At 41.5% G+C, this 17,675-nt stretch overlaps 2 protein-coding genes across 5 annotated transcripts in view; both read right to left on the bottom strand.

The window, feature by feature from the left end:
* The window catches only part of srrm3 (serine/arginine repetitive matrix 3), a 109,819-nt gene extending 109,115 nt beyond the window's left edge, over positions 1 to 704 (bottom strand). For 2 of the 4 annotated variants that reach the window (XR_010332542.1, XR_010332543.1), the window contains exon 1: positions 608 to 704. Coding sequence is in view for 2 of the 4 variants with exons in the window: in XM_064352199.1 (XP_064208269.1) it covers positions 608 to 691 (84 nt within the window). In the remaining 2 variants the exon portion in view is untranslated. The other 2 variants (XM_064352199.1, XM_064352200.1) reach the window with 2 other exon arrangements.
* A 2,082-nt stretch (positions 705 to 2,786) lies between these two features.
* Positions 2,787 to 17,675, bottom strand: part of LOC135263799 (carbohydrate-responsive element-binding protein) — a 30,907-nt gene continuing 16,018 nt past the window's right edge. The window contains exons 7-17 of the mRNA XM_064352198.1: positions 17,060 to 17,140; positions 10,858 to 10,997; positions 9,829 to 10,477; positions 9,133 to 9,206; positions 8,585 to 8,849; positions 7,362 to 7,474; positions 6,995 to 7,114; positions 6,389 to 6,516; positions 5,774 to 5,897; positions 5,173 to 5,302; positions 2,787 to 3,793 (exon numbers count right to left, since the gene is read on the bottom strand). Coding sequence (XP_064208268.1) covers positions 3,672 to 3,793; positions 5,173 to 5,302; positions 5,774 to 5,897; positions 6,389 to 6,516; positions 6,995 to 7,114; positions 7,362 to 7,474; positions 8,585 to 8,849; positions 9,133 to 9,206; positions 9,829 to 10,477; positions 10,858 to 10,997; positions 17,060 to 17,140 — 1,946 coding nt within the window. The 3' untranslated portion in view covers positions 2,787 to 3,671. The remainder of the gene's footprint in view (positions 3,794 to 5,172; positions 5,303 to 5,773; positions 5,898 to 6,388; positions 6,517 to 6,994; positions 7,115 to 7,361; positions 7,475 to 8,584; positions 8,850 to 9,132; positions 9,207 to 9,828; positions 10,478 to 10,857; positions 10,998 to 17,059; positions 17,141 to 17,675) is intronic.

The following is a 17,675-nucleotide window of genomic DNA, read 5'->3' as shown; positions in this document are numbered from 1 at the left end:
TTAGTGTGATCTGGGGCCTCTAACATGAAGCAGGATTACGGAGTTCGCTGGAAAACGGCACCGTGTAAAACTGGGAAACTCTCCAAAATCTGGAACATAGACTGAGATGAAACAGGCTGTCTGGGTTTTACTCTGTGCAGTTATCCAGCTGACTCAATAATCCTCCTGTTGTCATTAAGCTCAAAGTCTTGTCTAGCTCTGCTGGTTTTTGTTTTTACCTTCATATGAGCAGCCAATTCAGATGCAAGAAACCAGATGAGGTGAGTTAACTGCGATGACTGCTTTGTTTGTTCAATTAGGTGATGGATAACAACGAAAACAGCAGCTCTCCAAGACCAGGAATGAAGATCGACAAGTAGCTTGACAAAGTACAAATCAGACTGAGGGGTGTTGAGCTGAATTTCAACTGCTGTAAATGTAGAGGATTAAGCACATTACCTCACTTTGAAAGTTGAATAAAAACACAAAAATCAAGTTGAGCAATGATATGCTCCCCATCTTCTATTGTAATCCTTAATGCGAAAAACTAGAAGTACCTCCTGTTGTCTTGGCAATTATAACTAAGAATAAACAACCTGCAAAATGTTGTATTTGATATGTTACTCACTTCAATGTTGAACACATTGCCTTCTGATCCAAACATTTGCTTTGTTCTTCCATTTAGAGTTGAACCACAGGGAAAAAACCCCATTAAAGCCAATGAGCTTCAGCGGTTGTCAATTAAAGTCACCAGCTCTACTCTAGCAATCCAACCTTGAAAACACTTGAAAAGCTTCACAGGTTGCTTTCATCTGCTGATTTGGCTGCTTAGTCACCAGGGCGGACTGTAGCCATTTGAAGAAATGAGGAATATGCCAGAAGCACATTTAATTTTACTGATTTGTTGTCAACTATAAACCTCAGTAAACCAAAGAAACAAGAACAAAGGCTTAATTTTTTAAAGCTAAACTAACCAGAAATCTGATGATCAAGGATGCACTTAATGGTTTTGCTTAGATTTTTTTAAATGAGTTTTTATTCAGAATTTTCTAGTAAGAAATTACTGACTTGTAAAATATGCCCACTTTTCCATAAACTTTAGTGAGTTTGTACAGATCAATTTAAAGAATGTGACAAAAATTGAATGTGTAAGCTATTAATCTGAAACTTTACCCAGTTATTTTAAGATACTTGTTTCAGGTGTCAATTTTTTAGTGAAGATTGCACAGTGCATAAGTGTGATTGTGGTTTGTACAGTACGGTATTCTTTTTGCATTTTCATTCATAACTCCAAGAATTTTTACGGTATTGACAAAAATATGCTGTGATTCCTGTGAGCGATTTTGGTGTAGATTGGACCTACAATCAAAAAATGTCATCAATTATTTATACTTTCTTTTTTTTCTGAAAAAATCAGTGATGGACTTTGGAATTCACACTAGGCTGCATGGTGTGAAAGATTAATCCCACTTGGGACTATAGCCTCACAAAGTATTATATATGTAGCAGAAACTGATTTTTAATGATTTTATTGATGTTTTAAATTTGGAAGCATTCTTTGTAGTACCTCCATTCAGCCAATTGTTAGTAAACATTGTCTGGGACCAGACTGGACTTGAATTTAATGCAAAGTTTCATGAATTTTTGTTCTTTGGAAGGATGAAACGCTAGTAAAAACAAAAGGGTTCCAGCAGATAATAATAATTATTTTTTTTGTTTTAATGGAAGGGGGGATTACACAGCACAAATAGAAATAATCTCTGCTCACTTACTGCCCCCGACAGACGGTGTTTCTGAGATAGGCTTTGCACTTGGTGAATCCAATTCCAGGGACAGTTGCTTTCACACTATACAGATTTTAACGATCTGTTCCACGTTTCCTCCTAATTCAAGGTTCCATATCAATTGTCATCCCTACACAAAGTTATATGAACAGGCCTGGAACACCAATATTTACCACACGCCATTGCCCAGTTTTCAATAGGAAAATATCAAAGGGAATAATTTGTGCTACATATTCAGCAACCTATGCCTCTGCCTCATGGTGGTATATTTTGTCATCCTAATGGTGTGACCTGACTACAGAAAAAATGTTGCATGCGAACACACATATAAAATGTACAGCTGACGGCTTTATGGCTGTTTGGGACGTGTAGATAAATTGGCTGTGGAGTGTTAGCACTGTGATCATTCCTTCTGTACTATGAAATCAGTCATATGAAGCTTATCAGTTTTAACTATAATGAAGATTTTCCAAAGGCTCATTCAAAGTGAACATTTCACCATTTCTCATTTACGGCTTTTTCTTTAAACATATGGAACTGATTTTTTTATAGGGTCGTTTGAAGGCTGCTACAGTAAGAATAAAATCGGAGCAAAGTTGTTTGGAGGAATGTAATTAAGTCCTCTTCCCCTAGTTTCTAATGACTTATAAAGAGTTGCCGGGTCATCCTCAGGATGATCCTTCTGGACAAATAAAATAATTAAGGAGCACATAAGTAGTGTGCAGAATATATCTTATTTCAATGTTTATTATTTTTTGTCCTGTACTTTTTGTTAAATTTGGTGGCGATGTTTTCTTGCTTACAGATCATCCATTTTCACATTAAGAAATACACAAACGTTTACCTCCTGCACTGTAGACCAGTGGTCACAATTCTTAACTTGCAACTTCAGCTTGTTTTTGATTTTCACCAAATTGAGATCACAAGAGAAAGGGGTCAGTGTGAATAAGTGAGCTTGATTTTTACCAAAGGAGAGACTGGGATTACCAGAATATACTGTATTAATGTAATCTACCATGCTGATTTGAACCAAAAATCTATTTAATAAAATGTTCAAACAGTTGCAAATTTAAAAAACAAAAACAAGTCAAATCCCATGATAACATTCAAGAATGGATAAAAACATTTTAAACATCAAAACAAAAACAAGTTTTTTTGCTTTTTGAGTCAGATTTGCGTGTGTTATTCACATTGTGCCGAACTATAAAAAAACAAAAAAAAAACAAACGTTTCAACAATCATTCTCAACGAAAATTTTCAATCAGATAAATTATGTATACTTTATACTCAGAAACTCCAATTTTAAAATAACCATATGAATTTAAACGATGTTACATGGGACTTCTGACCCCAAAAAAAGAAATGACTCAGGTCTTGCATACAGTGTCTAATGCAGGTACACAAGTACACATTCTGTCCGATGAGTTAAACACGCTGGTGCTAAAATCGAGCTCTACCCTGCCAAGAGAACAGAAGATAAATAACCCTCGTAACTGCACTGTGTTTGTGAATCTCTTCACTAATATTTAGTGGCTTAGCAGTTTCATTGATTCATGGGATGAACCATACCCCAGCTGAAATGAACAAAGTGGGTGTCTTTTTTTTTTTTTACATCAAACAAAATATAGAAACCACCCAGCATGAAAGCTGTAAGAAGTTGTACAGGGACATACTTTTAACAATGAAGACAATTATGTGGAATGTTAAGGGGAGGGGGGGGGGGTCAGAGTGCAGCTAGGGGGACCTGTACGGGTGATAAATCTGTAGCCCTTAGGTTTACCAGCAGAAATAACAATCAGAACTGTGAACAGTTTCCCTGTTGATGAAGTCGCCGGTGGCGTGAAGGCCACTGACACAAGCGCCCCGATGGCGCTGCCTGCCCCGCTGGCCGCAGCAGAGACTCGTTTCCTAGGAGTAACCGTGGGCTGGGTCGCTCTGGGTGACCGCCCGCGTGGCCTGCTCCGGGACCAGGGTGGGGTCAGTCAGAATGGAGGTGGAGGTGCTGAGGAGGCGGAGTGAACTGAGGACGGCTGGGAAAAGAGAAATTAGGGGCAAGAGAGGGGAGGAGAGAGAGAGAGAGAGAGAGAGAAAGAGAGAGGGGGGGAGGGAGAGAAGGAAAGAGGGGCCACTCATGAGATGCCGACTCAGGAAACTGTGGTAAACTTATACAATGATTTGGCATTCAAACACACAAACTCTTTTACACACTGCTTCACACATACGAGGGCAAAACACTGGACATTAAACCACCATTTGATAAAGATGGCTAACTAGGAAGCTGAATCTAACAAAAGAAACATAAAAACAGCAAGCATAGGTGCTTTTGGAAGGAATACCACACATGGTAGCGATGAACCAGATTATTAGATCTGTATTTTTATTAACATTGAAAGTCGTCACTCTGCCACTGCAGTTGAAACGTTCACCTAATAACATTCAGTACCGGTAATAATTAACTTGGCAATACTGCTCAGTGGACGTTTATTTTATAACAATGTTTAAAACAACAACAGGAGATAGAACATTTGTCAGCTAATCAAAAAAATATTACTAACACAGAAATTATATTGTGTCAGATCCAAAGTCATATTTATTCATTTATGATTCTGGAAAAATCTTATTTCACAATCTTGCAACTTCTGCAGCTTCCCCTCCTAGTCTGCTGTTTAAAGAGTTGTAACTCTTGCAACACTATTTGTGTTTTATAGTGAAAGACTCATAAAACACCTCCAGGAAGCAGTGTTCTTCAGAATTGTCTGAAGCTGCTTTTCTTTCCTTGAACCAGCACTCAACTGGTGAATTCGTTAAGCATTTTACTGATGCAAAATCATTCACCTACCCATCATACATACATGATTTCAGAACTGTGGGTCCACTGCTTAGGTATTCTAATATATTTTGATTTCATCATGTAGATATAACAACATTTTTTATACATAGACCCCCATTTCAGGGCACCATAATGTTTGAGCCAAATGGGGGGGGGGGCTATGTATAAAAAGTTATTTCTACATGGTGAAACTAAAATGTATTGAAATACCCCTTAATAAAAGCTGAGAATCAGCACTTTAACATTGTCTGTCCTTTGTAAGGTCAAGTTTACTGTATTGTGAGAGACCTCAAAGCCCAGGGCCAAACTGGTTCAAAACCAGAAAGTGGGGATAGGAATTCTGTATGTGAAACCCTCTGTGTCCCTTCTTTAGAAAGGCTACGTGAATGTATTGCCATTAAGAATGCATTGCAAGGGCTCGACTCTGTAAGTATGAATATGCTTTGATGAAAACAATAACTAGCATTTAATGGTTCAGGATAGTAAATGTCCTCCTTTTGTTAGCGCTCATGTTTGTGCGTGACTGTGCAATGTGGCTGAATGAAGTGTGAGGCTCGGACTGCGCGCGCGTGCTCTCACTGGGTCTGAGCGCTGGGAGGGAGCAGTGCTGGTCCAGCCAGGACAGGGTGGTCCGACACAGGTCCTCCACGCTCGCCGTGGACACCATCCCATTGTAGGACTCAAACAGGGGCTCGATGATGATGCTGAACTGGGAAAGCACGGGATTAAGGAGCATAAGGAGCAGGGTGTTTTAACGCGTTGGTCCCAAAGGCGTCTTAACGCGTTAGCCACAAAGGGCGCTGCAACAAAGGCTCACCTGGAGAGGCGGATCACTCTGAATTTCAACCAGCATTAATAAAAGCAGTCAAGTGTATTTCTAAATTAGACCACAATCTGCGTTGCCCCCACTCCTAATTTACTTCAAAAAACTCCTATTTTAATGATAATTTAAAAATGTAATTTGACGCTGATAGATATCGCTCCTAAGTGCTATCACTTCGCAAGCTCTCCGGCTGCAAATAATTTTGCCCTTTTGAGCTGTCATTCCTAAGTGATTATTTTACATCGCACCGAAAATCTCAGCAGCGGCGTGAGTACGGCCAGATGAACGCGTAAATGTCATTCCGGCCCCCGCTTCTGAAACTGTCCCATAGTCCTTTGCGGTGGATGAGAAGGATACGATCCAGAACTTCCAGTTCTGCAGCGTCTGGGCCCTGACGTAGTCGCGGAACATCTCCCTCATGCGGTCGAAGCGCTGCCGCGTGATCGGCACTCCGGTGGCGGGCAGCTGCTGCTGGCACATGCTGAGCAAGGACAGGAAACGCATCACTTACGGCGGAGCGTGACGGTGCGGCCTTTCAAATGCCGGTCTCCGTACGAGTGGACCTATACCGATATCGCCACTGTCGAAACGTAGTCCGCACCTCTGAGTCGCGTCTGAGCGATTGAGAGGTACTTGAAAATGTGTGAACAGAACAGAATATTATGGAGCTTAAAATTTTATTTTAAGGACACTGTGCAATTAAAATAATTCATTTAAATGATGCAAATAACTATTGCATATTTTGAAATCCTGAAACCAGCAAAGCACTTATACATCCCACTATAGGAAGATTCAGCATTGGTCATTTGGAGTGATTGCAGAGGGTCCTTAACTTGTGAATGGGAGAGAATGGGAATATTCATTGCTGAAATTCATACGGAATCAGCCATTTTGTTTCAGAGGGGAGTGTCATAGCATGTGCAGCGGCAGAGCTCATTGTATCGCAGGTCAGAAACTGGGTGTGGCTCTTACTTGATGGTGGAGTTGAGGCCTACAATCTCCTCCCGCAGCCTCTGGGCCTCCTCCTGAAGCTGGGATCGCTCCTGCTGCATCTTGCTGATGTACTCCGCTGTCTTCTGCAGGGTGGTGGCCTTACTGATCTGTGGGCAGACACACTCACAGTCATGCAGACAGAGGCCTGGGAGTCCACCTACAACCATATTATTATAAACACCTTTCTGTATCCCTTTGACGTGAAGCTGTACAGTATATAGTTCTAAATCTAAATCATCGCACAATTGGCCACATAAGAAACTGGAAATTTTAAAATTACAGGAGCCCGTGTGATCGTTGTTCTGTAAGAGGGTTCTGTGAAATTATGAGCACTACCATTTCCTCTCCATTACTAGATCATAAAAAAGGAGAGGATAACTTTTTTTCCTAGCAGCTTCTACTGAACATATTTTTTAGAAACATACCTTCTCACTTCTACTACCTGTTTTTTTGTGAGCATATTAAAAACAGTCATGTCATTCATCATGTCATTGATCGTGAAATGAGAGCTTACTGCTCAATCCAAAATAATTATTGGAGACAGCAATCCTCCAACTGATTTTAAAGCCTCTACCTGAACCTTACCTTAATGCTAGGCTGTGAACTCAGGGTCGTTACGAGGCTGTGCAGCGTGTCGAATCCCAGCTTTATGTTGAACCGCCGCTTCTGCTCTGCCGAGATGTGAGTTATTCTTCTGGTCTCAGTCTGAAAGAGTTACAGCTTTAGGCTTCGCATATCATGCGCTCTGCCGGAGTTTTAATTAGCCTGACAAAGGCCAGTGTGATGCCCAATCAAAAATATTCGTTTATAACTAACTGTCAGTCAGGTGTAAATGTGAAACAAAGTTCCTTTATCAGAGTCCTTTATCGGTTTTCCTTTATCTGTTTTAATAGGAAACCCCTCTGAATGATTATTTTTCATGAGAAGGGTTGCGCAGGTAGAGCAGGATTACCTTGGTTGGCTCCAGCTTGGCTGGGCCGGGGAAGGAGTGCGGTGACTGGGGGTTGGAACTCTTCTCTACGGGGTTTGTTGGGGACATCTGGCCTGCGTTCCGTGTGAAACTCGCTAGAAACAGTGGAGTAATATCCAAGTCAGCAACACATAAACAGACGCAGATGTTCGGTTGAAATGATAGGGAAATACATTTCCATGTCTGCAGCCTATTGTCACAGAAAACAACTATGAATAATACGGATTATCTGGATTTAACCCTTGTGTTGTCCTCTGGACCAAATATGACTTACCATCCTGAATGTAATAGTGGTGCAAACACCTGAAATTACTTTCTGTAGCATTAAATTTGATGACTTTTCCTGGAATTACCCTGCCATTAGAAAAAGTTAAACATCGTCCTTTTTATATTTTTATAAAAAAAATGCTACACCATCAGGGTATAAAGATTGTCTTATGAGTTTTTTTTTTTTAAAACCCAGCAGTTATGAAATCAGAAGTTATAATCATAGTTAAGTGCCACACATCTACTGTGTTACAGCAAAAAAAAAAAAAATAATAATAATAATAATTCTGTTTTGTAGTAGAAACAAGTGGACTGAAGAAATATAGTCTCTCTGGACTATGAAGAAGGAAAACAGTTTTTCACCCATTTATTGATGAGTAACAGGTTGTTTCTACAAGAACAATATTGATATAAGGTTTAAAATTGAATGCTTTATCCCAGAGGATCTGGCAAAGATGAGTCATTATTGACCCTGTGAAGACGGGGCACATGCATAATATGAAGACAACACAACGGTTAAACAAAACAGTTACATATTAAGCACTTTGTTGCCTCACTGCCCCAGTTAAATGAACACACAATTCAAAAAGCAGACATCGACATGAAAGTAACATTAAAAAACTAAATGCAGACCGGACCCACAAATGAGTGGCTTCTCACAGAACTAATTTAAAAAGGACCACTGAAATTACAGTGTGGGCCCTGGAAAGACAAAAGCTATGAATTTTGAATGAAAACAAACTTGTATCGTGTATGAATAGTATTCAAGTCTCAGTGATGAGACTAATAGTTTGGTAAGTACTATTCATGGTCTACAGATTTTCAGGTCCACAGTGATTTCAGACCTGAAAATCTGTGATTTCATTGATTTCAGACCTTAAAATCAGTGATTTCATTGATTTCAGACCTTAAAATCAGCGATTTCGTTAATTTCAGACCTGTTAAGCTGTTTCTGTCGCCGCTGTAGATGTGGACGGGGGACAGCTTCTCGGTCTTGGGGATGAGGAGCGGGGTCTGCGAGGGCAGGGGGCCCTGGGTGAGCAGGGCGGACACCGCGGAGCCGCGCGAGGAGCCCGCGAGGCCCTCCGCCGGGGGCAGGAGGGCAGTTTGGCAGTGCAGCGGCGGCACGAGCGGGATCCCGGAGGGACAGGAAGTGCCGTGGTGCATCTGGCCCGAAGCCCCGCCCACATTCATTCTGCCACTCTACAAAATAATAATAATAATAATACAAATGTGTGTTTACTCAGCACAATTCTCCTCATTATCTTGAGGATTTGTAGCTATTCAACAAAAATCCTGGTCCCCCTTGCTCAACAAATTGTTCTGCCACATTCAAATTTGGAAAGACTGGTGATCTTCATTTGATTGTTAGAGAGATGACACTCCTCAACTATATGTGGAAACAAAGGCTCATACTCACCAATCCAAATCAGATTGCTCATTCAAGCTATGACAAACACAGAGAGGTAAAAAGCTGGCGGCTTACTGGAGAGTTAGGAGACAGGGAACAGTGACCCTTTGCCTCAGCTAAGGTAGGATCAAATCCTGGTGTTGGTTTACCTAAACAATAAAAAACAAATATGAAACAATAACTCATTAAGCCTAGTCAGGAATGAGAAAATTTGAATGTGACACTGACATTTGAGTTCAAGGTTGCACTGGCAGCCCGAGATTACTTAAAGTTTAAAAGTTTGATTTTATCTTTTTTGTAAGCTTATCATTAAGCGATCAGGTACAGTTTCCAACTGACCATTCTGACAATGAACAGCTTTCATGAAATGGCATAAGAACAATTCCATAACAGTCCTCAATACTACAATACATTATTGAGATTAGCCAGATTACCATGTTTGTACATGTACTCCCTGCATATAGAAGTGTGTTTTCATTTAAACACTGGACAAAATCAATTAATTAAATAACCATGCAATATTGTTTTTGTAACTGTAGCAAGCATTGTCATACATGGCTCTCACCCTCCACATGAGCCTATGTCACAAGACATTCAGAAATGGTTACCTTCCAATAAACTAAGAACAGTAAAAACAATTCATGCAGAAAATAGCACACAGACTTTAAAAAATTAAAACTTTATGAGGCAGCTGGGCAAGTAAGTTGCCATTAAATATTAACAGGGAAATGCACATCCAAGGGAGAGGGGTGAAGAAAGGTCGAAACGCACGCTCTTGTGTGCCCGTGGAAAGCAGCTTAGCTAAGCAGCTGGTCTGCAGAGGGGAAGTGGGCGCAGCCGACGACACCGTCTTCACCCCGGACGTCTTCTGCCTGTACTTTCCCCGGACGCCCACGTCCGAGTGCTGATGAGGGGCGGGGAACGAGGCGCGGGACACCGGGACGCCGTGGGCGGCGGGGAGGGGAGGGTACCCCACCGACACGCAGGGGCCCGGCGCGAACAGGTCCGGCGCGGGGTAGCCCTGGTCCGCCGGGTCCGGCACCAGGGCGCCGATCATGGAGCCGGTGTGGGTGATGACGGAGGACGCCGCCGCCGAGCTGTACCGGTACTTGTGGCACGGGGCGGGGTAGAGGAAGGGGCCGTCCTGGGGGCCGGGGTGCATGTTCGCGGAGGCCATGGCGGCGTTTGTGTAAGGCTGCTGCCCGTACGCCGCTTCCCCCGCCGTCAGCCCGTGGGCCTGGTACTCGGACTGCGGGCCGTAGTCCAGCTGCACTTTGTACTTGTGCTCCGGGGTGACGCCGCCGGTGCTGAAAGCCATCTCGGAGGTCAAAGGTTGCCTGTGATAGCCCTGGTCCGACAGGGAGTCTGACGACGATGGGTGAGACAGTCTGCTGTTGCTTCCCGCGGAGGGTAGGCTAGCCTGCAAAACATTCACCGCTACTTACCAAACCATAAATATCAACTACGGCTGTAAAACAAGCAATGCTATCAAAATCATACCCACAACAAATTCAACAAATACAGCAAGGGCCACAATGGAAATAAGTCCTGTGACTTTCTCGTGTTATCCTTGATGCTCTTTCAATTCTGCATGTACATTGGTGTTTGCAACCATGTAATTGTCCTTTTAAAGTGAATCGTCAAATAAATAAGCTACACTAACTTCCTGGGTCTCTTACTGTTAAAAAAATTACGATAAAAAACTTACGATAAAAAAAATAGACCCTTGGATAAAAAAATAGGCCTTCTGAGGCATGGTTTACACACATGGCAATTCACTGTAAAACGGATTTAACTGACCTGTGCCAGCTGATTGTCAGGATGGAGTACAGGCTCGGTGGACATAGTGGAGAAGGCACTCCCAGACATGTTTCCAAAATACCCACACTCAGTGTAACCAGCCTGGTCCACTGGCTGACCACGGTGACTCATGAAAATATCTGGGGGAAAAAAAAGTGTGAGGCAATTCTGGAGAAATTGGAGGATGTGTTTAAAAAAAGGTACATGAATAAAAAAATAAATGGTACACAACCCCCTTCCATTGCTAAAAAAAAAAACTGCATGCAGCACATTTCATAGAGGAAAATGATTATCTAGCTGACTTAAAAGGGAGTGTCACATCAGTGGAGTTCTGCAAACTAAGCCGTTAGATCTTTCTTTTATGTATACAGTCTGTTGATTCAGTTGCCTTGGGAGAAAGGGTGTTTACCATAAAGAATCTCAAAAAGAGGAAGCTGAAATGAATTTTTTTGGTTTAGTTTTTTTTCCCGAATGCCACTGTACTTCTTGGTACGTATACAGCCGGTGAGTAGTTTTGGTATGTAATCACTCACTCAACAACAATGAAAAGAGACAGCAACTTGTCTTCCTACCAACATACAGAATAGGGGCTAAGAGTGAAAATTCCATATGTTCCATGATTCAATATCCAATATAGACACAAAAAATGAGGGTAAGGCTCTGTCTCTCCATGGGACATACGTGTGACCCTACTACTGTCACAGAAGATGTCAACATTCTAAGACCGGTGTGATAATGCCAAAAAATGACACCGCACACACAGACAGCCAGATCACTCTCCCAAATAGTGTGCTACAACCACAAAACTCATATGACAGGTTTGAAGAATTTGGAAAAAGGATGTAGCTCAGAAAGCCTTCCTCAAACACACTGCACTCCAGTGGGGTCATGGATAGCACTAGTTCTCAGTGCACCGATTCACCCAAAGGTCCAAAATGGAATTGTGACCGTGCCAGAGCTGACTGTCATAGGGAGTTCTGTGAGGTGCTACTGGCATAGGAATGGGTGAGTCAGGGTGGGCCATGGCCACCTAAATATTATCTTGGCCCACCCATGTATCTTGGCTGAACCACCACACCAAACTGCCCACCTAGGTCATTCTGGCCCAGCGACTTCTATACAGGCCAAACTACATGAACATTTCTGGCTACGCTGTTAACTAGCCATAGCATCCCCCAGAGAGAGTCTTATTGGCAGAGAACAACAACCTATTGACAATTCTGGTCAAACAGGCACAGCTGTGCAGCCCTCCTGCACAGTGGCTGAGGAGGTCAGATGGTAGAGTGGCCAGAAGCAGCAGTCGGCTGCAAGAGGTCTGAAGGACACACATGCTATTCCATGTTCTCCTGAATCGATTACACGATAAGAGAATTTTGCGTTGCAGAGACAGGCTTACATGTGCAACTGTACATTCTAAATTGGATAATAATGTTTAAAAAGGGAATAAAAAGGCAGTCAACTTAATATACAGTACAGTACCAAGCACACATTTTTATATTAATTAAATGTACATGCCATAAAAATGTATAGATATACAATATTCTGTATTACACATTAAAGTAACATCCAATCTAGTATGGATCTTTCCATTGCTAACAAAATACATACATTTTATTTAATCACTAGCCTAGATTTAAATAAACCAATGACTATGGCAAAGTGAACAGATCAAGTTCAAAATGACACACCTGTCACAGCCTAGCTTTATTGGTAAAAATACATGCGACACACACAGAAATTCTAATTAAAACATACTCACACAAACAGAACGGGGCACATGATTTTCCTTCCCAAAACATGACAGCAAAGCATCTGGCTGACCAACCTCCAATTATTTCCATGCACTCATAAAAGAGGACTCAAACATGTTACAAGCATGCCTCCAGAAGAGAACATGTCATGAGAAGTATTGTTTTCATTCAAAAAAGAGTACTTTCCACGCTCTTCCAGAAGTCATCCAAACAAAGCCACTCCGGTTGTAGCAGTGGGTGTCCACTTGGGAATGGACCTCAAAAATATGACCAGTATGACTCGGAAAAACAGCAGACCTATTCCTCGTGACGGACCCAGACAGCTGATAGTCACAGCCCTGCCAAGGGGCAGGGCACCAGTGGGCTTCCAAGCATAGAAACAATTCATGATCTTTCAACAGTCTGACATGGCCAAGAATATATGTTAAGGTGGCCATAAAAAAGAATAATGGCTTGCTTGCTCACATCGGTGGCTTATATTATACTGCAGTTACGTAAATTACATAAAAAAAGGTTTCTACAGGAATATACACCACAAGGTGCCATTTTTCTCTCTGAAAACACAAAACCTGACAAAGACAGGTACGTTCCCTTCTGGTACGTTGGGCAGGTAAACTGTCAGAAAACAAGCCTCTGGAATTTTCAATTCAGAATGTCTGACCTTGCCCCAGCTCAACTCTTACTTTTAAAATAACACAACACTGATTGAAAATGTGGATCAGATTCCAGTTCCAGGTGTTGCAAGTCATGATGTAAGACACCTCCAAAAATATGGAGTAAAAGTTCTGTAATACATAAACATACATAAAATATCCAGGGTGCAGTGCATGGTCTGAAATTCAGAACTTCAGAAATTCACATATCAAAGCTTAGCGTCCCATTGGAATGGATTTTAAACAAGGGCTCAAGTAAGTCTCATACTGTAATGACCTCTAATCAGACACCATCTTAATCACTGCGTTGGCATCTCTGGCACAGCTCATAACTGGTTCTCCGCATTTTAACACACATAATTTTCTCTGTTGCTCTTGGGGAAGACAAGTCATCTTGATTCAATTGATTTTCAATATACGTATATGCACCCTCCGGGATATGTAATTAGAAAACGTCAAAACAATGTCAACTTCCACTTTAACGCAGACGACACTCGCCCATAGGTCCCCATTAAATCAGACTCTAGAAGACTTTCTAAAATTAAAGCATTTTTATCTTTTAAACACTTGTACATTGTTTCACATGCTTTTATTTCCTTGCTACTTGTTTACTTAAACTCACTATACTCCTGTGTTAGCCACCAGAACATATCAAGGCTACAATTAGTGCAAAATCCTGTGGCCAGACTCCAGACCGATGTGACTGCAAAAACGGTGGACCTGCAAAACCTGCATCAATCTGTTTCCAGTTTCAGTGTCAGTTAGACGTATTGACCACTTTATTGCATACAAGGCTAATCATGCATAACTATGTGCTTATTCATGTAGGACTGTTGGACATCATTACCTGTTATTAGCCTGCTAGCTAAAGCACTGCAAGTGGTCAGCTAAAGCAAGTGAACATTGCAATCGCTACCCAGATAGCCAGCGACTCCAGGCCGGATCTGCGCCAATTCTGGCCCGGCAGAGCTGATTTTGTTTAGCTACAAAGTGTGACATTTCCATTATAGGAATCAAACTGAATTTAACGTGGCTTTATCATCTGGCTGGTTCGCAGCTAGTTAGCTAGCTAGTTGGTAACTTCTGAGATGATAAAGCCAGCTACAGACCTTCATAGCTAACAAAACAAAAAGCTACATGCAAATCTACCAAGTTAATTAAGGCACCAGTAACTTGTACGCACGCATGCGCAAAACAATGTGCTGAAGTATACAAACATGTGAAGGCCCTGTGTCTAATAAGGGGGTCAACATGTCCAAATGACACCTGAGCCAGAAACAGATTGACAGAGGTTATTCAGGTCCACCGTTTTTGCAATTACACCGGCACTAAGAAAAAGCAGCACATAACACACATTTTAGCCTCGTTCCTCTGGCTGCCAGTAAAATTTAGGATTGATTTTAAAATTTTATTAATCAATTTTAAAGCACGCCTGAGGCTAGCTCCATCCTATATCTCAGACCTTTTAATTCCCTGTAAGTCAAGGCAGAGCCTGAGATCCCCAGGCAAGGCTCTTTTGGCTGTTTAACAGCTTAGGCTGAAAATAAAGGGTGATTGTGCTTTCTCTATCAGGACCCATAGACTGTGGAATGACCTGCCAGAGGAGATCAGGCTAGCAAATTCAGTATCTTCTTTTAAAACACTTATTTTGTTAGTGATTACTCTTGCCATCACTGTATTTCTGCTCTCCAGCTTTCCGATCCTGTGTTCTTTTTTTGCTCATTTGTGTTATTTGTAAGCACTTTGTGATCCGTGTTATGAATTTTTGGTCAATTCATTTCATTTTATTCCTTTTCTATGTTCTCTTAAATTTGTAAAGTACTTTGTAAACATGTTTTGATAAGTTCTACATAAATAAAGTTGTTGTTGTTATTATTATTATTATTATTATTATTATTATTATTATTATTATTATATTATTATTATTATTGTTAAGGGGCGACATAGCTCAGGAGGTAAGAGCGGTTGTCTGGCAGTCGGAGGGTTTCCGGTTCGATCCCCCGCCCTGGGCGTGTCGAAGTGTCCCTGAGCAAGACACCTAACCCCTAATTGCTCCCAACGAGCTGATTGGTACCTTGCATGGCAGCCTTTCACCGTTGGTGTGTGTGTATGGGTGAATGAGAGGCATCAATTGTAAAGCGCTTACTACTCTTATTACTCTTACTAGAACAGATATCCTGAGCTGTGAGTGGCAGTTCCACTTCCACATTCAGCTGTGCTCGACCCAAAAGCCGACCTCCCTGTCACCCGCACGTACAGGATACAGGCAGGCCCAATAATTTCCCCCTTTCTTTCTATACACAAGCTCAAGTTCCTCTATCAACATCATAAAACCCCTGCTCTGCCCTTCTGAAGAAAAATAATTTTATTACGATGATAATTTACTCTATTTTATTGCTATAATACTACAGTATAAGTGTGATGTACTGAAATTTATTGATATAATACGATTATATTAACTGTGATGTACTGTTTTTTTTACTATAGTGCTACTTTATATAGTGTGCTGTACTGTATTTTATTGTTATAGCGATATTGTACTATGTATGCTGTACTAAATTTAATTGCTATAATACTACAGTTTTAAGTGTGATGTACTGCACTTTATGGCTATAACGCTATTGTAGAGCGATGTTTTTAGCTGCCTGAGGACCACAGACTTAAGCTCAGTAGCTACTCTGGTACCACTGACTTCTGTGTTGTACAAGGCCCAGCCAATTCAATAAATACCCCAAAAATATTAGTAAAAAAAAGTCTAATTCTGAGTCAAGACTACCTCTTAGAATTATATTCGCTCTAATTCTTAAGACTTCGCACGTGAACTATCGCTTCATGCACTATCAGAGTGATATTGTATTTGCCATAGGCTGTAAGAAAGACATTGTCACAACCAGGAATACCAGGTGTTATGTCATGCTCACGATAGCGTTATGTAGGCTTTTTGGCATATAGCTCATGCATTACCTATTTTTATTATGAGGCAGTAAATCATATGACCATAAGATACAAATGATTTAGCTAGCCTAGGTGGCATTTCTTCCTTGCCCTCCTGTGGCAGAGAACAAATGAGAGAAACCAGGGATATACCTCCTTACAGCACCTATATATTTCTTCCATTTTGTTCATCAAAGATTTTCTGTCACCACTCATAAATTCTGTAAAATTAGGCATGGAGCCAATATTATGGGATATGATGAGAATTAAATTTCTCGTGCATTCATTACCGAGGTTAAGCCCAGGAGAAAATGTCTTATAAGTCCCTCAAAAGGGAAAGGGAATCTTGTGCTCACCCTAAGTATCCTGGGACAATCTCTAAGAAGCTGATGGTTTTCAGCAGGAGAACAGCAAAAGTAAGTAGGAGAGGCAATAATGCAAGCCATTGCTATCCTACCACTAATGGCAGCTATGTGCTGTGCTATCGTATGCTACAGGTAGCAAACTTATTTTGCAGTGTTGGTTGCCAAACTGTCAGTCAGGACCAACTGGTGGGCATGGCAGGGGGTAGGTGGGTTGGGAGACGACACAAGAAAAAGTTTACCAACAGAAATTTAAACCAGTCAAATGTACCAAAAAGAAAAATAATAAGAGTGAGTCAGAAAAAAAGGACTGACTCTTAAAATAGGATGTGGGTCAGACAATTTCAGAACCACTGTCTTACAGAGCAAGTGGGCATTCAGGAAAAAGAAGAGCGCTTTCAGCAGAGAGAGGACTGTTATCGTCTTGCTATCAGTGTAGCTGCTGCTGTCGCCGACGGACAGACGGAGAGACGGGTGGAGGTGCGGACGGAGGGCGCCTTACCTGGGATGTCCATGAAGTCATCGAGATTGGGCTGCAGCGGAGTCAGGCCGGGCTGGATCATGTCAGCATTGCTGGTGTAAGCTGTGGAGGGGAGGTCGCCGGTGAGAAGAAATGAACCGCACATTTGAACGTGTCCGAGAGAGCGAGGGTCCACTAGCTCGAGGTGACTCATCTTTCACCTCATCCATTCATCTGCTAACTTCCCCAATGAGCGTCCGCTTCCTTTGGAGGGAAGTAATCTTCTGACGAGCGCCCATATTCACTCAGATGGGCAGTGATGGTAAGAGGGTGTGCCTGACCACGGCCACAAACTCACACCACTGTCTCTGCTAGTGGCTTTTGGCATATGCAGATTTGCATCTGATACACTTTACTCCTCTAGTAAAGTGTGCTTTGGATTTGGAAAAAATGAATAATTAATTATTTTGATGATTATGATTATATTATTATTATTATTATTATTAATTTCTACATTCTATTAAGATCAGCATAAAATAGATTCTTACTTCTGAACAGGAGATGCTGAACTCATTTTAAAAGTGTTTTGCAAGATGACTAGCTGTGACTGGCAAAGCAACTGTGAACCTCAGGTTCTGCCAAAGGATCCACTGGGTTT

The sequence above is a fragment of the Anguilla rostrata genome, chromosome 9, assembly GCF_018555375.3.
Source record: "Anguilla rostrata isolate EN2019 chromosome 9, ASM1855537v3, whole genome shotgun sequence".
NCBI lineage: Eukaryota > Metazoa > Chordata > Actinopteri > Anguilliformes > Anguillidae > Anguilla > Anguilla rostrata.
Note: the sequence above shows the minus strand (reverse complement) of the source record. Positions and strands in the feature narration are given on the sequence as shown.